Below are 26,699 nucleotides of genomic sequence, written 5' to 3'. Positions count from 1 at the left end.
CATTATTTGTTGTGTTTCTGTTCTCCCTCTTGAGTCAAATCATTGCTTCTTTCTCCTTTGTTCTTGCCAGATGGGGCTGCAATGCGGGCAGGTGTTCAGACGGGAGACAGGATCATCAAGGTAATGTGGTTTAAAGAAACAGAAGATAAACCCAAGTGTCACAATGTCGGTGCAGTAAAGGGGCTGTATGCTGCCACCTGCTGGAAATGAGGTGTCATCTGCTGCTCACTTTCAGAGAATATTTCATTGTCAAACATTTCGGCTTGGCTTCTCATTTAAAGTTTTTGTTGTTGTTTGTTTTTCATTTCTAGTAATTATGCTGCTGTTGTCTTCCAGGTTAACGGGACCCTTGTCACACATTCTAACCACACAGAAGTAGTGAAACTTATCAAATGTTAGTTCCTCTGGACATATTTTTACCAAAAAAACACATTTATAAACAGAATAAAGCTGAAGATGATATTGTGTAATTCTTCTGTCTTATTGTTCTAGCGGGCTCCTACGTGGCGCTCACGGTTTTGGGGCGCCCTCCAGGACTAGCCCAGATCCCGTTGCCTGAAGCAGAGCCTGACATCTTGGGTGTTAGCATATCCTCTCCAAACTCTCCAGCAACAGAGCGCCCCTACAGTCCTCAGGACCGCTTCTCCCTCTTTCAATCATCATGGGTACGAAAGATATCTAATTTATTATCACTCTATTACCGTGCTGACTAAAATATCTGCAGATTCTGCATTTATGTCCAATCTCGCAATTATAACATATCTCAATTGATGCGTTAAATCTTTGGAATGCTTGTCATATCTGCCTTTGTATGATCCTCACGTAAATTTATAGCACTGGTTCCACTGAGTAAGCAGAATTAGGTTAATCAATTACCACCTTTTCAACCCTCAGGAAGAAAATGGCAGTGCCTGCAACCAGAGGTCTGATGTCTTGCAAAAGAAGCTCTCAAAAGAACAGCAGGATCTACAGGTTTGCATAATAATGGCTGTTATCTACTGTGTTTTACTTTAAAGCTTGGCGTCTCCTTGGTAGTGAGCTACTCTACTTGACCCTTAGCTCCATTTGTGTATAAAGCCTCGATTAGAAATGTTGCAACCTAATACTTTCTCAAGATCACTTGTTCTACTTCCACTTAAGTAGAACAAGAACCTTAAGCATAGAGCCAGAGTTACAATAAAGTGATTTGAATCAAAGTATTTCTATGTGCTCGGATGGCCTAGTCAAAGTCTATGCCTAAATCCAATTATATAGAATTACAAGTTCATGGTCACAGACAGTATCCACTCAGTCTGAGTGAGTTTGAGCAAAAAATGACTGAAGTTTGAAGAGACGCATGTGTGAGACTGGAAGCTGAAAATGCACAAAATGTGGTTCTGCAGAACCATGACTCATGGAGGGTAAATTAAAAAGCATGACACATTTTTAAAAATATTTTTAGTTGTAATAAAAACTGTGAAAACCATCTATTCCATTCCTTCCTCTCCATAATTGTGTTCTACTTTGCACTATATAGATTTATGCAATTATCGTGTGACAGAATCGGAAGAAGTTGTGTGATTATTTTTTGCGAGTTTTTTATGTGCGTATTTGCCTATTTGTGCATAAGTACCCTTATACCTGTCTTTTGTTTTGATTACTCTCCTCACGTTGTCTAGGCAATGAAAGAGGAGTACAGCAGGAACCCCTCCCCCAAACTACTGAAGGACATCCAGGAAGCTAAAAAACACATTCCTCAGCTGCAGGGTCAGCTCTTAAAGTCCACTGAAACAACACAGGTACCAACTTTCATATTTGGCCCAGAAAACAGGAAATCTACTGACATAGATCTACCAGATATATCCCAGCAGTCTCTGTATAATTTTTTGTAGCACATTTGGGGATCATTCCAGACATCCTAATCTCATCAAAGGATTAAGCTTCCTCTGTGGGAAGCCACTCTTTTGTGTCTGCATGGCAGAGAGTTTTGCATCTCTCGTGCTATTTAAAGTGTTTCTGGATGTCAGTCTGCTTCATGCCAATTACATTCCGGAAATGTAATAAATCTACCATTTTACTCATTAGTTTTCTCACATTAACGTGTTACATTCTTTGGATGGTGACCAGCTTTTGACTTTTGAAAATTGTAACAAGTCTTGCATGGATCTGCAGGAGGCTGTTTCAGGTGGCGATGCAGACGACAGTAGCGTGTACGAAACGGATCTCGCACACACCCCTAAAGCAGACAATAGCACAGATCTATCCTGGAGCAGCTCTCCTGTAAGTACTGACTTTCATTCATCGTGATTAAATGCTCATCATATTTACAGAGTAATTTAAATGCATGCATTGACTTTCACATGCTGGTTTGACAGAATGCAGATAAAATATATTATTGGAGGGGTTGCTATATGTAAAATCAATTGTTTGAGTTTTGTATTATTTTGTAATGTTATTCTCTCATACTGCGAGTTTTGCTCTTACAAACAGTTGTTAATGGCATAATGTGGAGTGTCTTTAAGTAGTAAAGACACTAATAAAGACGAGGTCAATTTCAAGGCATCAAATTAGTCAAATTTATTTTTAGTCATAATTGATTTATGCAACATTTTAATAACAACTGAAGGTGACACAGTCACTTTATTGTGCTACAAAATGGCACTAAGTGCCTGGAAGATACAAAATACTGTAACTTTAACCAGTTGCAGTATTTTGCAACTGTATTATTTCTGTATTTTATTATTCCTTTAGTAAATACGGATTACTTAAAAATGCTTCATTATTTTCCATCTTGTTTCCAGATATTTAGACCAGCGACTCCAGAAAGCCATTGTCCTAAAGAGCTCTCCTACCCCAGCCCAAAGAGCACACCCCGAAACAGCTTCAACTCCTGCCACTCCCCAGAGACGGAGGACACCACTGACCTGGTAATTGAACTAATCACTAATCCATGTGCAGTTAGCCTGCTTTACTTGTTTAAAAAACAGTGTAGACTTGTTTTAGGGACCTTAAATGACTAAGTTCACCCAACTAGCTGTAGATTTAAGGTGAAATTAGACAGTTTGAATGTAGCTCTTTACTTTCGTTGTTCAACCAACTTTTTGCCATTTGCTAATGGCAGTACAAAGTATCTCTCTTCAGACTGATAATGCCCGTTTATCCAAATATGGCTGTGGCTGTACATAAGGCTGAACAATATTAGAAAGTCTTGTGATTGCAGTAATATTAGTATTTATTGACAATAATGAGATCAGTTGTGATAGATGCCTATTTTCTTTTTTCTCTTCTTCTCATTTGTGCTTCCATCACTCTGTGACCTTCAGCATTTTGGGTATTGTCATTAGTGTCAAGTGTGAGGATTTACTGCCACGAGACTGTCCAACTTGCCAAATATTACATTAGCACATGAGATGCAAGTTTATGACCCTTAACATATATTAGCCAACAATTGCTGCATTTTAAATAGTGCTTTGCAATATAAATATTGCTGAGACTAATATTGGAATGTTGTATTTGCAATATATTTTGCAGACTTGATCCTGTACGTATAATTTTGACGTGTGATTAGAGAAAATCCAGATTAGATTCAAACTTTTGCAACCAGTTTTTGTGTTACATAATCATTTTCACCTGGAAAAGGGAGTTAAAAGGAGATTCATGCCTATAATGAATGTATGAAAAGTTTCAATGTAGAGAGACTAATATGTTTAATCGTTTTTTTTTTTTTGTTTGTTTTTACAGGACTCTCTGTCACCCTCCGCACTCAGCAGTCCCTCCTGTTCTCGCGTTATCTCGCAAATTATTGGAGCTGAAGATGACTATTTTGGTCGAGACCAAGAGCAGGTGGGCTTTTTTACAGGCTTCTAACTTAAGTGTCACACATTACAGATGTACTATAAACATCTGTACCCAAATGTACCCTTGTAAAAGGAAGTTTAAAGAAGGACGTGCGTGTGTTTCAGACAAACGGCCAGTGTGACAGCTTTAACAGTATTGAGCAGCTCAAGTCTCGCCCTGCTCACCTCGCAGCCTTTCTGCACTATGTCATCTCTCAGTTTGAACCTGCTCCTGTGGTGAGACTCTCATAAGCGCGGTTATTATCTGTTTTTATGCAACCTGACATCCTCTAAGTGAATCCTAATGATCCGGTTCTCAGTTGTGCTACCTCCATACCGAGCTCTACAAGCAGACCAACTCCAAAGAGACCCGACGGGTTTTCATGGACCTCCACAATTTTTTTATGGACCGGGGAGCAGTGAGTTGCTCACGTTGAACATGAATTACATTTTTACATGACAGTTGTTGAATGCTACTAAAATTACTCTAACATGTTTGTTATTAAATATTTAATAGTTAGATTTTTCTGAATCAGTCACATGTTTAGCCAAACATGACCATAATCTCTGCCATACCCCCCTTCATTTATATCAATTATGGCACTGATATGTTAATAGGGCATCATTGCAACTAAATGACTTAAAAACATTTTCTGTTGCAGAATTTAAAGGTTGCTGTTCCTGAATCTGTTTCCTCTGATCTTGGTAATTATGTCATTGTGCTTATGAAACTTGGTGAATATTCTGCTTTGTTTGATCATTTTTGTTTGAGTGTGAGTTCTTAACCTTATGTTTAGCGTATTTAAAGAGTTTTCTTTTTTTTCTTTGAAGATCGGCGGCGGACGGAGCTCATACCAGAGGAAATAAATAGGCAACATGTTCAAACACTGCAGGACTCTCTGCTAGCTGACGTTGAGAAACACCTCGAGGACTTTAGGTAAACCTGTTCGCTCTGACTGTTGTAGTCCTTTCTAACGTGGCAGCTACTTAAGTAAACTGTTTTAAAGTTCAAACTGTGAATTGTTAATATCAGTGCACAAATAGTTTTTACAGCGATTCATGGATAAAAATATGCTTTGAATTTCAGGCAGAAGCGCAATATGGGCCTAACGGTGGCTGAAGCTGAGCTGGCCAGACTGGACCAAGAGAGAGTCCGAGATCGTGTCACGCTTGAGCGAGAACGTTCATACGCTGAAAACATCATATCTAAAATAGATGATATTCTGTGAGTCGCTCATTCAGTTGACTTTCCGGTCTGACGTTGACATGCAGTCATTAAAAATTGTAAACGTAGATCTTTTAATGATGTATTTGAGATGTCTTTTTTCCTAGTTGAAATGATCACAGAACCGAAAAAGAAAAAAAAATCTTAAAAGCTGGAATTTGCTTTTTCATTTTCATTACAGAGTTTGAAATCACACATAAAAACTCAAATATTTGAGCACTAATCTTTGGTTGAATGCAACCAGCATCAACACTCTGGCAGTATTCTGGCCGAATATAATCATATTATATTGTCCGCTTTGTGCTTTGTACGAGGACCTCTAGTAGAGAGAGACAGACTCTCATCATGACCCTGCCACCAGTTGAAGTTAGGACTGCCTGAGGCGCAGTTAGGCAGTTTTTTCATCCATCCACGTTACTTCTCGCATGCAGTCTGTATTAACAAGGTTTTATCTTCAAAATGTGATCTCTGTAGAAAGAGCTCATAAATTACTGGTGATTTTTTAAAATAAATACTTTAAATTGCCTTATAGGGTTGAGAGCTCTGTAAATTTGAGTCAGTCTCTAATCTTTAGCTCCCTCATGAAAAATGTGCAGAAAGCCTGTCAATCCAAATTAGACTGAAACAAATCGTTGTTCTACTTTCAAAGAGGAACTCCCAGCTTCCTCTTTAGGCAATCCTGATCATTTGCAACAAATTAATAGTCCTTAATAATATCAAGTTGAAATAACGCTAAGAACTTTAGCGCTAGTTATCAGAAGATTAGATTTATATATGCATATATTTGAGAATTGCTGTTTAATTTAGTGGTGGTATATATTACATCAAATGATGCATGGACACCCAAGAATTCTTTCATGACAGAACCCATCCAGTTCATTTATGTAAAATTGTTTCTCCCTTAAAGCAATTAAAGCCCATAATTGGAATGATGTTTATGCAAAAGATGAGTGCATGTAAACATCTGACTGGAAATGTATCCATATAAATAAATTTTGATGAAAGGTCATTGGGGTTGTTGAGCAGAAATATACTACTCATGTCTCTTTTTGTTCAATCATATTTTTTTGCCTTTCAGTTTAACTACTCAGACCACAGAGGAAGACAAATGGTAAGACATCTCATGCTGTCACAAGTATACATTTCTTAATTAAATGAATATTTGAGAGGTGTATTGTTGCTTTTGAATGAATGAGTCTCAAACTTAAGAAGTCTTTTAGCACAGTGAAAGACTGTGCTAAAAGAATGTTTAAACACTTCTGTCTTTAAACATTTTGATTCTGTAAAATCAGGCATTAAAAGCAGACTTGGGTTAAATGAACTATGTCAGAAATAGTAATTTGTGAACTTAAGACCATATGTCTGTGATGTTTCTCCCACGGCGACTGAGCAACTCTGACAAGTTCCTTTGTGCCATTAAAGCGCCGATTTGCATCTCCCACAGTTTACAAATAAGGCGTCCGGGCAGACTCTTATAGAGAACATGTAATTTATGCAGTGTGTTTATATTAAATTATTCAAAAGTGTGACTGATTGAAACACTCTTGTTTGATATGCCATATGGTCTCAGCACTGCACAGATGGGTTGTCTAGAAATTGTACGAGGACTGGGATGACATATGGCACAAGTCGCAATATGCATACACGTGCTATTCACAATTAAGCGTTGCCTCATTTTTTGTTAAACTACAAATCCCAAACTTGCATGTTAACTCTTCTTATTTTTCTTTAGCACTACAATACAGTTTGTTATCTATACATACATGAAGCACCTCGGTGTGAGGGTTAAGGAGCCTCGAAATCTGGAGTCCAAACGGGGTCTGAACCGTCTTTTCCCTAAGATGAAGGTACCACGTGTGCTTCTGGCATATCAAACGTTCTCCTTTACGTTTAACAAGCATGTAACGCTTTGTCTCCTCCTTTTCTTTAAGCATAAAAGTATTAAAACAGATAAAGAAGTTGATGACAGATTAAAAAAGAAATTTTTAAATCTTGTACCTCAGCGCCGACCCAGTCGCATCGAAGCAGCAGGTAAGTGCTTGATTTTGGGTGTATGTGTGTTTTGAAGGCTGTCTGATCTAGTTGAAACCATATATAATCATACATATAATTTCTTTACTGCTAATTGCCAGAATATTTTTATTTGGAAGCTTACATACATAAAAAATACAATACCCTTTGGTAGATTATGATTTGTGTGGCTTTGTATTTTCGGCCAGAGTTGCAATGATTTTTTGCTATTTTTTTGGACAAGATTTTAAAGATAGAAAGCGAGATTCGGATTGGTGTGCAGATTCTTCTCCAACACATCCCACAGATTCTCAGCATGGTTAAGGTCTGGACTTTGCGGTGGCCAATCCATGTGTGAAAATGATGTATCATGATCTTTTAACTACTCTTGCATAATTTGAGCATGATAAATTCTGGCATTATTATCATGGAAATATGCCTGTGATAAAAATCCATTGATGGACTAACCTGGTCATTCAGTATATTCAGATGATCTGCAGGCAGATTATGTGCAGCAACCCCAGATCATAGTGCTGCCTCCACAAGCTTGTAAGGTAGATGCTAGGCATGATGGGTACATCACTTAATGTGCCTCTCTTCTTACCTTAGCAACCGTCACTCTAGGACAGAATAACTCTGAACTTATCAAATCACATGATCTTCTTCCGTTTCTCCACACTGCAATGCCTGCAAACTGAATCCATTTGTTCTAAACAGCCTCAATGATCGGTGGTGTTCTTAAAACTACTCAGATGTAGTCCCTTAAACAGGCAGTATAAAAACAATGGGAATGTCTGGTTAACATACGAGACAAAGACTGGTTCTGTGTCCCAGAGAGAACCATGTTTTAATGTGAAAGCCTAAAACATGGTTTTGGAGCAAAAACAGAGTATCTTGTAAATATGCTGACTCAAGGTGGTAAGAGAAAGACATTATGCACAGTGAAAAACGTCCTGTGCCAATAAGGGCTGAAGGACACTTGGAAAGGAAAAAGCCATTACTCCAAAAGTAACATAGAAAAAAATTGATTATATTTTCAAATTGCAAAGCACAATGGCCTTATGCTTTGGAGAGATATTTTGTGGTCTAATAAAACTAAAGTGGAAATACTTGGCCATAGTAATTATTGTTACATTTGGAAGAAAAGTGAAGATATTTATAAGCCAGAGAAGAGCGCCTCAATTGTGAAGTTCTGTTGGCAGGTGTTTTGCTGCAAGAGGGATTGCTGCATTTCAGAATACAGGTTTTATTGTAAGTAAAGAAAAACATTGCATGTCTTTATTAAAGCGACATCTCAAGACAACAGCATGACGATCGAAGATCAGGAACTGATGGCTCTTTAAGCTAACAATATCTATAAGCTTTCTGCCAATTTACAATTGCAAATTACTGACTACACATGCAATTTTTGGTCTGGTCATCAAAAAGCTCTGATATGAGTTCCATAGAAAATTTGTGGGCAGAGCTGAAAAGGTGTGTACATGCAAGACAGCCTATAAAACTAGCTACACCAGTTCAGTCAGGAGAAATGGGCTAAAAAAAACAGCAAACTATTGTGAGAAGCTTTTGGAAGGGTCACCAAAACATTTGACCCAAATCAGATAGCTCAAAGGCAATTCTAACAAATTCTAAGGACACTTAAGCTATTTTCAGAATATAAAGAAAGGATGGAGATTATTTTCTTGTTATTTTGGTATTTAACAAATAAAGAAACCTAAACCTAAAACAGGAAAGGCTTATTATGATTCAATTATCATCAGTGGGGAAAAATGGCTATGTAACTCTTTAAAGACTGAATATATTTATCTGGTGTGAATTGTAAAAAAAAAAAAAAAAAAAGACTGGCACTCAATATATATTCTTTCTCTTTTTACAACTTTTAACACAACAGGCAAAAACCTGGAAAATCGCCCCAGGCCTCAGAAACAGCTGTCTCAGCCAACGCTAGGAGCGGTTGAGCTAATGGATAACAGTCGTCTGAAGGGCAGCCAGTCCAGTGAGGGCCCCGAACTCACTCATTCCTTGTCTGTCTCATCTCCAAGTAACGCCACCCACAGTGTGGATGCAAACCGAGACGCTGATATTGGTGAGCTTTAATGTGCCCTATTTAATTAGAATATTAAGATTGTCGATCCTAGTTTTGCCGCATTCTGTTAGTTTAGCATAATAAAATAGCCTTTACTTTTGGGAAGTTTAATATGTTTAATAGCCTTGTAGCCACTTGGTAAAGTGGTCATAGTTTCAACATTCTGCTGTTCATGTCTACGCTTTGAGATAGTGAACCAACATATATGTACATGCCGAAATATAGTCTTTGAGATAGCATAGGAATAAGCTTGATATAAAGTTAATCATTCACATTTTGCTACACAAATCACCACCAACTGCAAAAATAGAGTTCAGAGTGCAATTAAAAACAATCCAATCTCAACGTTAATATCAAATTGTTTGTTTCATGATGTCTTTTGGTGTGATACCAAATTAAATTCCCTTCAAATTGGTGGAATTGTGAACCAATGAACAGATTTCAACTTCATTATTACAACTTCCATTTGTGTTTGGGAAAGGGAGCAAAGCAGTTCCAAAGGCAAAATTAAAAAGCATTTTTAATTTGCTGAAACAGTTGAGAGTTTCAGCAAGCAAACTCTGAACTGATGATTCTGTTGCAGCTATTACACTTTACAGTTTATGTTGAGTCACTCCAAACATTATGGAACTGTATCGTGCCAATTTTGAGCTGCAGGATTACAACTATCACTTTATGGCAGCATAACACCATTATGTCAGGATGCCCACAAAAAATATATCCCACAAAAGGGTGGTGCAGATTATATTTGTGTGTTGCATGTTCCAAAAACTGTGTGGGCAAAGAATGTCTGCGTGGGACAGATTAATGCAGCTGTACTCCTGGCAATCTTTATGCAGTTAAAGCAAAGTGAAAACCACCATGACACACATGGTGTTGTTGAGTTGCACAGTTGAATAAAGCTGTTTAAAGCTTTATTTTTGATGGATTTTAAAATATTTTCACTGGTGTTTTGTACCACCATATACAGAAGCACGCTACTGTCACAGTGGAAAATAAATTAACAATATAATTACCATGTGAAATGTAGTATGATTGATATTACCAGTATATTGCCAACTCCATGTTTTATTTTCAGCTTTCTTTTATGGCCACTCTGTCGTCCGACACCATCCACAATTACAGCCAAAATCCTCATTTTAATAGGACGGTCTGTACCACCGTGCCACCTGTAATCAGCTGCATGCACAATTTTCTGTAGATTCAGCTCCATGGGCCCACTAATTGTGCATACCGTTTTTATCTGGGATCTTTTACAATCAGACCCTAAATCTTAACTCCAGTCTGATGACTTCTACCAACCATCCTGTTGAAATTTCTCTCCTTCTGTGACCCTTTTGTTGACTACAAATGAAGTTATTTAAGTCGGTGTACGGCGTAAGCACACTTCAAGGTACGCTAATGTATGCGGTTCAGTTTCAGGTGGGACTCCAACATCAGCCCCCTCCAGGCTGAGTGACGGTCTTCAGCCTGATCCTCTGGATGGATTAGCTTTCCCTGATTCAACTGAGCTTTATCCCATGGAGAAGTTACCAGAAGATGACAGAGAAAGTGACAGGTGTGTTTTACGCATTCTGTATCAGAATGAAGACAATTTCCCATTTTTGTCATTGATTAATTTAACTAAATCTTATTTTAGAGCTCATGACGGGACACCAAAGGCGGTTAGAAAGTGAGTGCAACAGATCCATTTGACTTTGGTGTTTGGGATTAATCTGAAAGGTAAAGGGAGAAATGAAAGGTTACCTTATTCTTGTCTTAGACTTGAGGCACTGGGTATTGGAGATGTCCAGAGCGAGGATGATCAGGGGACAGACTCTGAGCTTGATCCCCACAACTGGCAGCAGCTGGTGGGACGAGAGGTCCTTGCAGGACTCAGGCCTCAAGAGATTAAGAGACAAGAAGTTATAAACGGTGAGTGCAAACAGCAGCCATTGGTCCATAAGTCTTCTTCATGTTTAATTTATTACAACCACAAATGTATTTTACTGGGATTTCACATGCTACTGCAGGGCTCTTTGGCACCTCAACTGTGACTCTTATAAAACCAAATAATATTGTGTGCAAATATAAAGGCAATATGTGCTTTATGTTTTTAAGTCGGCAACCTATCTTCCTTCATTTTCCATATTTATGGGAAGGGCTCACTCGGTTAGCCTCAGCTGGACTCTACAAAACAAAGTAAAAAACCGACAGGATTCATTTTGTCCTAGAATCTGAAAAAAGAAAGCAATATTAATCTAAACTCCTTAGCTTTCAAAATAGAAATGCCATCTAGTACATATTTATAATGTCTTTGATAAAGTAACGTTTCTTTTCAATTGAACAATGTTAAATCCAATATCTGAAAATGGAAAGAGATTCATACACTTGCAAGCACATCGAGATATGCCGTTCGAACTAAACTGATTGGTTGGAATTATTAAAAGAAGCAGCCAAGAAGTCCTTAGGAACTCTGGAGGAGCTGTAGAGAGCTACTTCCATAGTGGGAGAATTTGTCAACAAGACAAATATTAGTTGTGCGCACAATAAATCTGGCCTTTGTGGAAAATTATCTAGGAGAAAGTAATTACTGTGCACTTCGCTGACAGACCAGAGTCATTCCTAATAGCAATACAGCAAGGTGCTCTGGTCTGATGAGGCCAAATTTTGACTGTTTGGTTCAAATTCAAAATCACTCTCTGAGAAGGACAGTGAACTTTGAAAACAGCTAGTGAAACATTCTCTTGGCAGCATTGTGCTGTGACGATGCTATTCTTCAGCAGGGACAGGAAAACTGGGAAGCTAAATGAAGGCAAATGCTGAGCAATCCTGGATGAAAACTTATCGGAGGCTCGAGACTGGCTAGCAGGTTTACCTTCAAGCAGCAACAACCCTAAGCAAACAGTTGATCTACAAATTGAATGGTTTAGATAATTTTTTCTAAAGTGCCCAACATCCCGTCTGACTGATAATGAGCTATTTTTGCAAAAAAGAATAACCAAAAATGTCAGTCTGTAGATTTGCAAAGCTGGTGGACAAAACCCAAAAAGCCTGCAGCAAGAAATAGTTCTAGCAAGTGATGAAGCTGGGAGGATAAATACACCTTTCAGGTCCTAATTTGTAAAAAATGCAAATGCCTTGTATCATTGTAATTTCACCTCACAATTATAAACAACCTTGTTTTTGAGTATAACATAAAATCCCAATAAAACGCATTCAAGTTTATAAAGAAAAAAAGATCAAGAGATATGAATACTTTTGCATGTCACTATGAGAGTGTACGTACTCACTATCTAATCTTCTGCTGAGTTAACTACTTTCATGTCGTCCACAGAGTTGTTTTATACAGAGCGTGCACATGTAGGGATGCTGAAAGTTCTGGATGACGTCTTCTACCAGAGGCTTTCCAAAGACGCAATCCTTCCTCCTGCTGACATCAAGAACATCTTCACCAACCTGGAAGAGGTCCTGCAGCTGCATGGTACACCCAATAAAACAACTCTTGTACTCTGTAACTTTAATTCATAATTCATAATAAGACACTTTAACGATACATTTGTTGAATTTCAGTTTCAATACTTGAGCAAATGGCAGCCATACGGAAGAGAAATGATTCGTTGGTAATAGATTTAAGAGGGGACGACTTGCTCTCGTGGGTGAGTCAAAATTGTTTCTTCTGGTATCGTTTTTTTTAAACTGTGGTCACAGCTTGAATGATATAGTTGAAACAAACTGTGCACACAGACACAGGGAATGTTCACAGTTGATATTATGCCTTTTTTTTTCAAACAACAGCCTTCAAAGTCTGTTATGAGCATTTTATGTGTCAAACTAATTGAAAGTAAGCCATAATTGTCAAATGAAAAGAAAACAGTGTTTGCAGTTTACAACTGTTTCAAGTCTTGCCACAGAATCTGGACTTTGACTGAGCCATTCTAATACTTGAATATGCTTTGATATAAAAAAAAAACAGCATTATTGCACTGCTTGTCTCTTTTGGGTTATTTTGCAGCCTGTAACAGGCTTTTGTTAAGTATTACTCATAAGCTCTGATTTAAAAAAGGAACAAAAAGGGAGATTTTTATTTATGAATGTTTAGAAATCCTTAACCTTTACAAATATCAGCTGCTTTGAGTTAAGTGTAAAAAAAACTCCAGACAGAAACAATCTTTAGCCCAATAGGAAACTTTCCTATCTTAGTAACAGGGAATGTTTCCACCATGGAGAACAAATGCAGCCTTGTTTCTTAATGATGTCAGAAGATGGCCTGGATTTGACTAACATCTACACATCTCAATGGCTTTCCTGACATATTTGATGTGAGGTAGTCAAATATCCAGTGGCAGGCTCGTCTGAATCCCTTGTATGGGGAGATAAGGAGGGCAAACAGTCCCCGGAGGTCTGAGCATCGATCGAGTACCACATTAAAACTTAAGCTGTCTGTGGTCGAAGGACATAAGTCAGGCCACTTTCTTGGAGTCAGCTGCTCATGTAAAAGATTTCCGTTACAAATGCCTCTGACCAACTGAGCTCCTCTTCATCTCTGCTCTGTAGTTCAGTGGTGCCGAGGAGGAGAAGATCAAGCAGGCAGTGGGAACATTTTGCAGTAACCAGCCATTTGCACTGGAGATTATCAAGACCAAGCAGAAGAAAGACTCGAGGTTCACCTCATTCATTCAGGTACTTGTGATGCGTCTCACCACATTGTACAGGTATTTTTTCCCCAAAATATATTTCACTATGTAAGGACTCCTGACTTTTATTTGTCTATTTTTAGGAGGCAGAGAGTAACAGACAGTGTCGAAGACTGCAGCTAAAGGACATAATTCCTGTTGAGATGCTGCGGCTCACCAAGTACCCCTTGTTGTTAGACAACATTGTCAAATACACAGGTGCAGTCATGCTGACACAGGTTTTTTGTTCATGTTCTAATTATGTTCTAGTCTGTGGGTTTATGGGCTGCTTTTCCTCTTTTAACTGGCTTTGGTAATTATTTAATTAACCAAATTGCAGTAATTTTATTTTTTGAATAGTTTTGATTAGTTTAATTTGGGATTATTATATTAAGTAAAGAACACAAATTGCCAGTTTGGACCAGAAGATTGTTTAGAAACCTGTCAATTGATGTCCATTGTGGTCTGTTCTATATCTAGTAAAGCTGTTTCTGTTTTTAGTTTGCAAGTAAAATCAGAAATGTTCATATTAAGAAAGTTTGGCACCAAAAACTGTTTGCAGCTTTTATATTTGAGATCTAATAAGAATTTAACTGAAATGTTTATATTTAGGCAACAGAAATTGGGTTAAAATTGAGCAACATGTTTGGTAATTTATATTTGGAATAGTCAGCTACTGTCTGTTAAGATAAAAAGTTCACCAATACAACTGATATACTGTAGATAACACTGGTGTACTATATATTTGCAGGGTTATGTAGTACTCATTCTGGATTCTCTAAAATGGTAAATCCAGCATAAAAAACAAGGAAATGTTTATTTTAAAATTTTAATACAGTATAAAAAGTGATTAATATTGAAAACCAGCTCTTGAGTTTCAGTAAAGCGGTGATAAATGTAATTTTGTTGCAACACACCAACTATTAATGAAGTACTGAGACTAGAAGACAGATTATCATTATAATAGTCCTGCAGAGTGAGTTCCCAGTTCCGGAAATGGGGCACCAATTATTTGGGCCATCATTTTATTCTTAGCACGAGTTTGGGTCTCACATGAGGAGAAAGCCTTAATGATAAAATATGACCAGCTCTTATAGGAGCATAATGCCTCCCGTGCTTTATTATATTTTCTAAGAATTATGTGTCCATTAATACTTCCTGTGTTAATGGACACAGGAAGTATTAATTTGTCTGGAAGCTCCCCAAGGAACCAGAGCCCTTACTGCTTGGTGTCATAATATTTTTCAGACGATCCAGTGGAGAAGCACAAAGTTAAGCAGGCAGCAGACTGCTGTAGAAAGATCCTTAGTCACGTCAACCAGGCTTTAAAAGAGTCTGAGGACAAACAGGTGGGTTTTTGAAATGTGTTATCATGTTAAATTTTCTTCATGTGTTTCCTTTAGTTTCCTTATTTGGAGGAAGGAGACAGTTCTTTAGTTTTTCTGGCAGTAACAACCTCTCTCCATATAGCAATCTTCTTTAGCAAACCACTTACTCATCCTATTTTTCTGTTTATTCCTACAGAAATTAGAGGACTACCAGAGAAGATTGGACCTCTCCTCTCTAAAGCAGACAGACAACCCAGTGATCCTTGAGCTAAAGGTGCACTTGTTTGTCATCCACCACCATGTGCATTGTGAAACATGCACTGGATAAAACCATATGAGTAATAGGTCCACAAACCTTAAATCTCACTTATTTATTTTTTTCTGCTGTGCATCCATCAGAACCTGGATTTGACCAAGAAGACACTGATTCACGAGGGCCCTCTATCATGGAAAATGAACAAGGACAAAACTATTGGTTTGCACTGATTGTTTTTTTTAATACATTAAATATTAACATGCTCTTCATAGAACCCGCAGTGTAACTCTACTACAAAAATGTGTATGTATGAAAGTGAAAGGATGCATTCTGTCTTTCCCTTTCAGAGCTGTACACGCTCCTCCTGGAGGACATCCTTGTTCTGCTACAGAAACAAGACGAGCGTCTGATCCTAAAATGTCACAGCAAAATCCTGGCAGGCACCCCAGATACAAAACACACCTTCAGCCCCATCATTAAACTCAGCACTGTTCTGGTGCGCTCTGTGGCTACAGGTCAGTTTACAATCTCCCCGGACTCTCCGCTACTGAAATTTGTAGGAACAGTCCTAGAACCCGTGTAACTGGTCAACCTTATCATAAGAGATCGGTATCTGGTGGTTTATGTCTGTTGTATTTTTTACGTTTTGTCACTTCATAAGATGAACTTTAAAGGATTTTATTGGGATTACATGTGATAGACAAGCAAAATGTGATGCAGTGTGAGTAAAGCAGTTATTTCAGTTCCTTTGAGTCACTACTTGGTTGAATCACCTTTCGATACAATTACATCTACAGGTTTTTAACGAGATTGAAGAAGGAAAAAATAACACCCAACACAAACATTATGTTTCGTGGTTGTAAATACATTTGCAATTTATTGTCCAGATTTACACTTAAGCTCCATTGATAGAAACATAAACAATCTAACCTTAAAGCCTCTGATCACTCTCTCTCCTGCCAGACAACAAGTCCTTCTTCGTTCTCTCCATGTCTGATAACGTTGCACAGATTTACGAGCTCATGGCGCCCACAGTCTCAGATCAGAAAATGTGAGTCCAGTTTCCTTGCGATGGATTCATTTGACATTTTTGCCACGGTTGTTTATCTTACCGAAAAGTATTTTTCTCCTCCTACACAAGGTGGCAGACTCTGATCTCCCAAAGAGCCGATACGATGAAGGTCAAACCTCACAGCATCATACCGTTACCTCAGACTGAGTATGCTTCCTTTTCGTTTTATAATCCAGTCTCATCAGATAGCTACCAGGGTTTCGGCTTGTTACAGAGTTAAGGTTCTGTCTGTGTGGGTGTCTTAGTGGGGAGCGAGATGGCGTGGAGATCATTACAGCAGGTGTTTCCAGACTGAGCAGAGAACAAGACCGCACATCCACTGGCAGCACACAGTCCACAGGTAACTGAAGCCGCTCATTTCTACTGCCTATCATGGAAAACATTTCCATCCACACTGCAGCTGTGTAACTGCAATCATCCATCTTTAGATAAAGAGAGCGGCCCGGCCTCTAGAAGTACCCTGCAAGGTTCTCTACCTGCTGGTAACCCGTTTGAGGAAGAAAAGGCAGACGTGGAGGAAGAGGAAGGTTTTCTGGACCCAGAGCTTTCGTGTGAAGTATCTGAAGTTGACAGAGAAGGAGACTCGTTCGATGTGTTCCCCTCAAGGGCAGATGAAGCACTAAAAACATGTAAGTCATTTGGATACATGAAGAAATTAACTCTCTGAGCTCTTAAATTATAAAGCCAGTCATTACTACTTGTTGGTTTCTTCAGTGGCTGCATTAAAGCAAGTCCTGGTGAACCAGCTGATGTCCCAGGAGGCAGCACAACAAACCAAACGTTCCACAGGAGCCCGTCTCCTAAGAACCACCTCTTTGCGGACGCCGACAGACAACCGCGCAAAGGTGATGACTCACAACGGCTCCGAGAAGGGCACCTCTAAGGCAGAGGACCTGGCTCAGGACCTGGGGTCAGGGGACACTGGATTCTTTGATTCTCCTGAAGATTATGGTATGTGCAAGGAAGTAGAAAATTGATTTAAAAAATGTGTCTTTGCAGTAGATCATTTTGATTCTGCCTGCAGGATGTTTAGTCCTGGAGGGTTACGGAGGACAAGGGGAGAGCAGCACAGACGACGACATCCTGGCATCAACCCAAGGGAAACAGCTGAGGACCTCACAAGGCTGTGCGGCCGACTCCGGCATCAATTTGAGATTTTCTTCAACGTCACAGTTCGGCAGCCTCTCCACTTTCAGCAGACAGGTGTTGTCTCACCTTAGACATCTTCAGACCAGCCTCGGCTATTTAAAGGTACTCAAGATTACTTATCGTTATGTATTTCCAGCTCCTCAACATATCATTTAATCCTGGGTTCCTACGCAGATTTAGAAAGTCTAAAAAAAGACTTTCTAAATCTTTTTTAGATTTAGAAATCTAAAAATCTACTTAAACAGACCTGTTATCCAGGTCTGTTTAAGTATGGAGAAGGTTTTGTGTTTCCAGACTCTATTCTCCATCTGAATGAGATGACAATGCAGTATTCGATTAAAATAACAACAAATAGACGATGAATTCTTCCATCCATCTCGCCGTCTATTCATCTATCTATCTTCCTGACTAACTTAATTATTTACCAATCTATGATCTAGCTGTTCTTCCATCCAATCATTCCAGCCTGTCTGTTTGCTCGAAAATAGACTGATAACTGTAAATTTGAGTGTAGCAAAATATCAATATTGACCTGAAAAATGTGTAGGAGACTTGAGCCTTGAATAATAGTAGGTCATAGTCAAACATAGTTTGACATAGCGACACCTTTTCTTCCCTTTTTATAGGAAGTTGAGACCAAGTACAATAATCTAATACGCCAAAGGACAGATAGGTCATCGACAGACACAGATGGAAACAAAGGTATTCACGTTTAAGCGTAAATCCTTCACTTTGAACCATTTCTGTTCTGTTCCCTTTTTCTAATTTTCCATTCAATGTTGTTTTTACTCAGATAAAAGATAGTGTGGATGTCAACGCCGCAGCTTTTGACTTTGGTACCATGGAAGAAGTACCGACTCGTCGTCTGTTCTTTCTTCTCGAGTCCTGGACTTTCTGGACGTCGTATAAGCTTGTCCTTTGACTGCTGAGCTCTTCTTTTTTTTTTTTATTTCCTTCACCCACAGCCACCGCAGGGAATAACAGACTTAAGTGTGAAGCAAATGTTTTTGAAGGGAGAATTTATTGGTGTGGTGCCAGGCCATCCCTTCTCAGCACAAGGCGAACAGGGAAGTGGGATTGCCCCCCGAAAACCTCAACCCCTTTCTACCATTGAACACCAAATTTTCCCCTCTAAACTCCCTGCAAGAAAGAGAACTTATACCAAAATGTACAAAGATGTGTGTTTAGAATATATATATATGAAACACAAACAAGAAAAGGAAAATTTTAAGATAATGTATTAAGATTTTTTTTTATTCCCAAGATGTATTTATTTTCTTTCTTTTTATTTTTTTTTAAGTGTTTCCCAAATTGTTTGCATGCTTTTGGCCATGGTGTGTTACCTTTTTAGCTGCTTATCCTGGTTGGGTCACACATGGTTGGCCTGAGTGCACGCTAGTATACAAGTGCTCTAGCGTACCTTGATGAGTGGTAGCACTATATCCTGACTGATAGAGGCCAGAGTTGCACGAGTGATGGATAAATCCAGTGTATTAAAACTCCTGAACATTGTTAAAGTCTAGAATTTAACACAAATTCTAAGTCTGGTGTTAACTAGATTGAAGAGTTTTTAGGCTCTGATCTGGTCCTGTTGCATTTCTGTGCTGATTCCTTTCTTTCCCCTCTTACTCTTTTCTCCTTTTGTGTGCGTGACTTCTCCCCTGCCCCCCGTGAACCTTTTTGGGTGTCATCTCTTTCCTCTTTCAAGCAGCCGAGTGGTGCTCATGCTTATTTATCCCTTCCCACACTCTATATGTCATGCTTCCTGTTGTGCCTCTGGTTATCTTGCTCTGTTACCCTCTCCTACAAGGAGCGGTCATGCTCTCTCTGTATCAGCTTCTGACAGAAATGCTGCTTCCTTCTGCTACTGTTGGTGATACTGATCTGACTGCCCACATTTTCTAATAATGTCATGAAGTTCATCATATAGTGTACAATGATCAAGTTGGAAGGTTATTCATAATGTTACAAAATAAAAGGTGCCATGACACATTGAAAAAGAAGTCAAAATATTTTCTTCCTTGTTTTCTAGATGGTTCTTGTATTGGAATGATAGGGCGCCTGGTAATAATATTTGAACCCTTTTGCATTTTGCCATGGTACAACAGCAAATCTTAATGTAATTTAGTCAGATTTTATGGAATAAACTAGCAGAACATTGAGTATAATTGTCAAGTGGAAGAATAGGTATTTGATTTTACGTAGGTAATACATATCTAAATCAGCTTTGCAAAACAACATTTCTCTAATTATAGTCGCAACACCTTTGGGGTATGTCTCTACCAGCTTTACCTGTCTAGAGATTTGGGAATACCAGTTTTGAGATCTTCCTACAGATTCTCAGTTCCATTCATGTGTTTAGACTTTGACTAGGCTACTGTAATGCTCTAAATGAATTGATGGATTTGTTTTGAAGGATGAGCCTTTGCCCTGGTATCAAGTCTTTTTTTTGCTAATTACAAACCTTCTAGTATAAGTCTCCATATTTCCATAATCTCTGACCAGCATACCTATTGCTGCTAAAGAAACATGAAACCACATCATAATGCTGCCACCACTATTTTTCATGGTGAAGAAGCTTAGTGATGTGCAGTACTTGCTTTCCTCTGCTGATAGGATTTAGGATTTTGTATGAATTAAGTTAATTTTAGTCTCATCTTACCAGAGCACTTTCTTCTACATGTTCACTCTGTCTCCTACATGACTTGTGATGTTAAAAATTTAAGAAATTGTTTTCTAACTTGGCACTAACTTAAAAATCTCAGCAACTTTGATCCTGATCTGTCTCATGTGTCCTATGAGCTTATGATACAGTTTTACTTAGCGTTCCCTGACAAACCTCTTAGGCCTTCACACAAGAGTCAATTATACTGGGAGAAGATTATAGACAGGAAATCTTAATTTAAGAAATATGTGGTATAAAATGACAAAGTGTGGAAAAGTTTGAGGAGTATGAGGTTATGCTCATTGTTACTGATCTATTTTATTTATGGAATTATTTTTTGCATAACATCTTATCCAGGAAACATCAGGAAAGATGTTTCCTGCATAAGAAAACAGGAAAATAAAATATGATGGACTGGCCTAACTCTTAAAAAGAGACTGCTACGCTGAAGAATGTCTTCCGAGGTTATTCATCTATTGGTCTTCAACTATTAATTACAGAGACGATATTAAATTAACAGACACTGCTAAGCCTATTTAATTTATCAGATTGATAATATAGTTTCCTTAGCTCATTGTGGGATTTGTCACCATTGTAAAAGATGTCTACAAGTTATCATGTATCAGTAGGCTACATGTTTTATCTGCTATGCTTATGTAAATTGTGTATGAGGTACAACTACGTAAATTACTTCATGTCCATACGTCTTCATACAATAGTCTACACCATTTCAATGATTAGCTTTTTTTTTTTAGATCAATCCATTGTCTCTGTTTGTCCTTGTGGTGTCTCATGGGGGCTGGTGTCTGTCTCCAGCAGTCATTATGTGAAAGCCAGGTACACCCTGGCAACCTGTCCATCCATGAAGATGGACAGGTTGCCAGTCCATCTCGGAATAACATAGAGACACAATCAACAATATACCTGCTATAAAAAAGCATCTGTTTAGGATGATCTGCCACCACTATGTTCTACAGTATCATAGTTTATGTCCACTAATGAGTCAGAAACATGGTTTTCTGAGGCCTTGTATAAATCTATATTGGTTCTCTTGATTCAAAATTTCAGCTCCCGGCATTTTCTTTTGACATATCAAATATCTTAAATAGCTTTTATTCTTTTTCATTTTTCTCTGAATCTATTTAACAGAATTCTTCCTTTTATTTTTTGCTTTTTCATTTACATGAAACAAACCAGCACAAATCCAAGCTGGAAAGGTAGACTTTAATCTAAAATGTGGTGAAAATTAACAATTCGTTTTCATCTCCAAATTACTGTTCCAAGTCGTAATACCCAGATGGGAAAATTGAGCATTTTTTTTCATTTAGTGGATAGGAAGCAACTCATTGCTTTAGTTGTGTTTGTTTGAGGATTTTGTGCAATATTCCCACTCAATGTTGGTATTTTGCGAGCGTTAATCTCTTTTTTTTTCTTACTCAATTAGCATTGTAATGCTGCCTTCCTTTTACGTGTGAAGTCGAAACTCAGAGCTGGGTTTGAGGTTCTAGATAAGAAGTCGGAAATTCAACATGGCGACGCGACGCCCACAATCACCGTCATTGACGTCCATACTCCAGTCCGCTAGGTGGCGGTAAATGCATCTTAAGTTGGTTTGCCATCCGCCAATAAAATTCAAATCTGTGCCGTTTGGTTTTACACGCCCGTGGAAGTTGTTTACACTACCTCTTACAAACGTGATTTTAAGCTTTACTGTCTGAAAGCAACCACTTTTGATTTGCTTAGTTTGTATTTGAAGGCGCTACATGTAACACTGATTTTAGACGCACTCTATGTCTTGTAAAGTAAACATGTTTCCATCGCAGCTTAGTGACGTGGGGAGCGTCCACAAACGCGGAGTCAGTCCTACAAGTCTTAACTGCGGGTAGTCGGAGTTGCTCCCAGTTTTCAAGTGGCAAATCCAACTTCGGAGGTCGTTCCAGGTGATTTTTCCGACTGAGGAGTCGGAATTCCCCAGTTCCGAATACAACTGGAATGCAGCATATTGCTCAACATTTACCCACGTCTCTGCGTGAACACACCTGAGTTACTTGAGCTGGTCATCAGCAGGATTAGTGACAGGCTCAGGAGTCAGCTATTAGAGATGTGTCGGAGCAGGAGCTTATGTAAAACATGCAGGACACCATCCCTTCAAGAACCAGGTTTGGTTTACTTCTTATGTAAATATAAAAGCCAGTGTTCGTGGGAATGAAGTTATTCTAAAGTGTGGGTAAAAAACGGGTTCAGTTTCAAAGTACGACCCCTTTAAATGCTAGTTTTCTGGAGTTTTTTTTTTTTTTTTTTTACAGTTCTGAGTATTCCTTATATTTTTGCATGTTTCATGGTTGAATCTGTTTGGTAATACCCTATTTATATTGTTAGACCCAGGAAAAGACCACATATTAAAATTCTGTGCTGAGGGAAGACTTTGTTTTGACCATGCACGTGTTTCCCTGCTTTATCACACCTGAATCAAATAAATGTCATTAACAGACCTGTGCGGTACTTTGACTGACATACTGAAGTAATTAAACCACTTAATTCAGGTGTGTTGAAGTGAGGAAACAGCCAAAAGTTACAGGAGGATGCATGGCTCCTCTGGTGTGAATGCTAAGGTAAGAACATTTGTTTACATCTTAGGTAGGTATTTAATACTGATGTACATCATACAGACCAGTCACCACCATCTTCTCATAGGTGAGAATCTATGTTTATTGCATTGCCACATGAATAATTTTCTGATAGTAAATCAAATGCTGTTTTTTTTTTACCTTTTTGAAATTTCCTGGGTACATATTGGACTTCATACTCCAAAGCTGATATATCAGAGTCCAGATGTTTCTTCAATCCCATCTGAGGTGTCAGATTATCTTTCTTCAGATTAAATTTTAAAGTTATTACATTTCATTCTAAGGCAAACAGAAGATGGTATGCATTTTTATTCAGTGTAGACTTGACTTTGGCTCTGCAGAGGCATATTGCATCATTGAAGTTGCTATGCCACATAATTTGAACAGAATAACAGAATAAGTGCAATCTTTTTTTAGACTACAATTGATAGTTCAGTGTGCAAGTTTACCTTGATATAATCCAAAATAAATTTTAATTGAATTCAGAAACTGAAATATGTAGTTTACTACACAGATATATTTCAAGCATTTGTTTATTTATCATTTTGAGTAAATGAACAATCCAAATGGTCTTTCACATAGAATAATGCATTTTAATACAAGAAAAATGTTGACTTGCTTTTATGTCTACTTGAGTCTCCTTTTGCATGAATTGCTGTGTCAATGCATCATTGCATGAAGGAGATCAATATAAAGCTCTGAGGTGTTCAGGAAGCCCAGGTTGCTTTAATGAGAGAGAACTCATAAAAGCAGCTGATCCTCTGGTGTGGTCAGAACCCCCTGGAACTCAAAACCCCTCAAGACAGTGGAGATGATGGTGGACTTTAGGAGAACACAATTTGCACTCTTTCCCCTCACAATCCTCAAAAACACTGTGGATCACCGCCGACTTCTTGGAACCACCCTTTCTCGGGACCTGAGATGATCCTCACACACACACCGTTCAGAAAAGAGGCCAGCAGAGACTGTACTTACAGTGGCCACTCAAGAAATACAACCTACCATAGGACCAGCTGGTTATCTTTTGCACAGCCATTATTCAGTCTGTCCTGTGCTCATCCATCACTGTGTGGCTCTCTCCTCTCAGGACTTGTACAGAGCTACGGTCAGGAAAAGGGCAGCTACGGTCTGTGTTGTCCTCTCGCACCATGAACAGAAACAGTTTAGACTTTTACCTTCAGGTCAGGGTTACAGAGCTCTATCTGCTAAAATCAACCGCCTTTCTGATTAACACTCAGCAGTCAGAATGATTTTTACCAGGTTTTTACTATACATTTGCACTGGTTTTTAAAAAACAGGGTGTGTATATAATACATATTTGCAAAAAAACAAAAACATTGAACTTTTTTATACATGCGTATTTAAAATGTCTTTTTTGATAATAGAGTAATATGCCACTTGATAATGGATGCCAGAGAAGGTGATGTTGATTACCAGCAGGTGGCAAACTTCCACCATAGAACTTCTTTATAAGCAAGACCCACCCCAAACCTGCAGTGACATCAGTGTTTTAAATAACCCACGGTGCTTTTTTGATTTTCCAAACACATTTCACTCCAGTGTTTGCCAAGTCATTGAACCAAGCAACATCTAAATATGTTATGACGCTTCACACCAATGCGAAGCTGGAGATCAGGGGAGCCGACACAGATCTGTGCAGCTATAATGTTACTTTCTTCAGGTTTACTGCTACCTGTTGTAGTGTTATAGCTGGCCGTGGTTATGCATTGTGTATCTGTAAGTAGGGTTGGAATAATCCACACAGTTTGACGTGCTTCCTCCGTTTTTCCTCAATCTGTCACTCTGCTGCAGTGAAGCAGGCGGCAGAGGGAAAGAACCTGTTCAGAGAAGATGGTGAAAATCCAGATGAGGTAGAAAAAAAAAAATGGGGTAAAATGGAGAGGTGGAGGAGGGGTAATATATTAAGGGAGTAATAGGAGAGAAATGGGAAGGGACAGATTGTGATACAGACACAGGGGATATGAAAGGATTGGTAATTGATTCTCGTTTGTGCACCTGTCATCAAGCTAATTGAAAAGGCAAAGACGAGAGGAGAGTGGTGTCAGTCAGATTGGACAATTCAACAGGGCACTTTGTGTCATGCTCAAATGAGATGAGATTATTATTTTTTTTGCCTCTGCTATGCATCAGTGCCCCAAGTAATGCAGGAAAAAGATGTTTTATCCTGAGATTGGTCTTGTTTGAAATTGTCAGCAGGCCTGCATTGCTCTTCTCTTAATATTTAAATGTCTGCACTTGTTTTCTGGCGTTCATTTGAAATCAACTTGAGCATTCCTTCTAAGCTCGTCCCATGCTGAGTAGCAGCGATCGTAGTGTGGAGCATATCATTATGTTTGTCCTGAAGGGGCCCAACTCCAAGATAAGGATGCTGGAATAATAATTCACCTGTGACGGGACACAAACGAGACTCTTTTTTTGAGTGATCCCAACAAACTGCTTCATAATAATCCATCCTTGCACATCGACTAAAAGTGAAGTTTCACGCAAGCACTTGCATTTGCAGATACCCGTTGCTTCCTGAAACCGAATTCTCATTAATATGTTAATGTATCCAGCAGTGCATCTATTACCATACTGATGGCTCAGGTGTTGTATATTTACACATCAGGCTGCGAGCAGTGTTTATCCCATGTCACTGTATGAATTAGTTGGTTATTGTTGCAGAATTACTGATGAAGTGTGATTGTGACGTATTTGGTTTAAACTAAACATGACAAGCACTTCAAGTCTTCGCTGTGCAAATTGCGTGTTAGGAATACAGCACCTCCCCTGTTCACTGTGCTTCATTTTTCTCATTTGATATACTGCACTGTTCATCAGTATTCATCTGTGTGTTTGCAGCAGAATCCTCACCAGCAACATCCTGAGCTTCTGTTCTTACTCGTATATCAGTGAATGTCTATAATGAGTCATTTTAGGTCAGACTCCAAATTGATCAGCGATTTTCTTCCAGTATCTCCAAGTAGCCTTTCTTGCAGAAACATTTTGTGTGTGTTTTTTTCCTTTTCTTTTTCTTTTGTGTTTTTTTTTCTTTTAAATGCAATTGATAATAGCCTAGTTGCATGACGCTTAAAATAAGATATTTATATTTCAAACTTAAGGTAAACTTAAGAGAAAATCTTGAAAACATTTTTTAAAAAATTCTAAGACAGGCTGCTCTTCAGATTCGCAGTTTCTTTCAGAAGTATTTATATTTGTTGCACATTATTTACTCTTAACTGTTTACAATTACGAACTTCAGAAACATTTATTTTTTTATTTTAACGGCAACACACTCTACAATAGGGGTTTCAAAGTTGTTTAATGCTAATAGAAATTTGCTAAACTTGGCAAGCATATACTCCCTTTCAACTGGTAATCCTAATTAGTAAGTATTGTCTACCTGTCTGTAGTTTATTCTAGCAATAAAGTAGAACGCTGTTCAAAGGTTTGTTAAAGAAGATTAGTAAACAGAATCCAAAAGACCAAAGGACAAAGCAGAATGATGTGGAGAACTTTGTAGCTGGACCGGGCTATAAATACCTCACCACTGTTCAGTTCATCATCTGAAATGGCATAACTGTAAACTTACCAAGACATAGCCATCCAACTTGATTGAAATGGTAAGGAAGGAGAGTATTATTCAAAGAAGCAGTCAATATTCCCATGATAACACTGGAAGAAGTGAAGAGGTTTACAGCTCAGGTGGGAGGGATCTGTTGAAAATATAACTAATAGACTGAAAATTAACAAACCAAAATGAAATATTTTGACTATTATTCCAGATTTGTTGCTTAAAAATAACACTGCA

General features: G+C 38.4%; 1 protein-coding gene across 6 annotated transcripts in view; it reads left to right on the top strand.

Annotated features, from left to right (window-relative positions):
• The window catches only part of arhgef12a (Rho guanine nucleotide exchange factor (GEF) 12a), a 56,866-nt gene extending 37,267 nt beyond the window's left edge, over positions 1 to 19,599 (top strand). For 5 of the 6 annotated variants that reach the window (XM_028045591.1, XM_028045590.1, XM_028045589.1 and 2 more), the window contains 36 exons: positions 71 to 120; positions 337 to 394; positions 493 to 665; positions 895 to 972; positions 1,659 to 1,778; positions 2,152 to 2,259; positions 2,781 to 2,906; positions 3,721 to 3,822; positions 3,942 to 4,052; positions 4,136 to 4,234; positions 4,478 to 4,520; positions 4,647 to 4,752; positions 4,903 to 5,040; positions 6,119 to 6,151; positions 6,773 to 6,887; positions 6,972 to 7,071; positions 8,942 to 9,136; positions 10,553 to 10,694; positions 10,776 to 10,808; positions 10,899 to 11,050; positions 12,453 to 12,599; positions 12,689 to 12,774; positions 13,673 to 13,798; positions 13,896 to 14,010; positions 15,040 to 15,140; positions 15,316 to 15,393; positions 15,519 to 15,594; positions 15,723 to 15,890; positions 16,339 to 16,426; positions 16,517 to 16,594; positions 16,693 to 16,787; positions 16,876 to 17,076; positions 17,162 to 17,398; positions 17,472 to 17,698; positions 18,223 to 18,298; positions 18,390 to 19,599. In XM_028045591.1, the coding sequence (XP_027901392.1) occupies positions 71 to 120; positions 337 to 394; positions 493 to 665; positions 895 to 972; positions 1,659 to 1,778; positions 2,152 to 2,259; positions 2,781 to 2,906; positions 3,721 to 3,822; positions 3,942 to 4,052; positions 4,136 to 4,234; positions 4,478 to 4,520; positions 4,647 to 4,752; positions 4,903 to 5,040; positions 6,119 to 6,151; positions 6,773 to 6,887; positions 6,972 to 7,071; positions 8,942 to 9,136; positions 10,553 to 10,694; positions 10,776 to 10,808; positions 10,899 to 11,050; positions 12,453 to 12,599; positions 12,689 to 12,774; positions 13,673 to 13,798; positions 13,896 to 14,010; positions 15,040 to 15,140; positions 15,316 to 15,393; positions 15,519 to 15,594; positions 15,723 to 15,890; positions 16,339 to 16,426; positions 16,517 to 16,594; positions 16,693 to 16,787; positions 16,876 to 17,076; positions 17,162 to 17,398; positions 17,472 to 17,698; positions 18,223 to 18,298; positions 18,390 to 18,400 (3,992 nt within the window). In that variant the 3' untranslated portion in view covers positions 18,401 to 19,599. The remainder of the gene's footprint in view (positions 1 to 70; positions 121 to 336; positions 395 to 492; positions 666 to 894; positions 973 to 1,658; positions 1,779 to 2,151; positions 2,260 to 2,780; positions 2,907 to 3,720; positions 3,823 to 3,941; positions 4,053 to 4,135; positions 4,235 to 4,477; positions 4,521 to 4,646; positions 4,753 to 4,902; positions 5,041 to 6,118; positions 6,152 to 6,772; positions 6,888 to 6,971; positions 7,072 to 8,941; positions 9,137 to 10,552; positions 10,695 to 10,775; positions 10,809 to 10,898; positions 11,051 to 12,452; positions 12,600 to 12,688; positions 12,775 to 13,672; positions 13,799 to 13,895; positions 14,011 to 15,039; positions 15,141 to 15,315; positions 15,394 to 15,518; positions 15,595 to 15,722; positions 15,891 to 16,338; positions 16,427 to 16,516; positions 16,595 to 16,692; positions 16,788 to 16,875; positions 17,077 to 17,161; positions 17,399 to 17,471; positions 17,699 to 18,222; positions 18,299 to 18,389) is intronic. The other variant, XM_028045592.1, reaches the window with a different exon arrangement.
• The last annotated feature ends 7,100 nt before the right edge of the window (positions 19,600 to 26,699 follow it).

This window comes from Xiphophorus couchianus, chromosome 18 (genome assembly GCF_001444195.1).
Source record: "Xiphophorus couchianus chromosome 18, X_couchianus-1.0, whole genome shotgun sequence".
Classification (NCBI taxonomy): Eukaryota; Metazoa; Chordata; class Actinopteri; order Cyprinodontiformes; family Poeciliidae; genus Xiphophorus; species Xiphophorus couchianus.
This window is presented reverse-complemented; position numbering and strand designations above follow the sequence as displayed.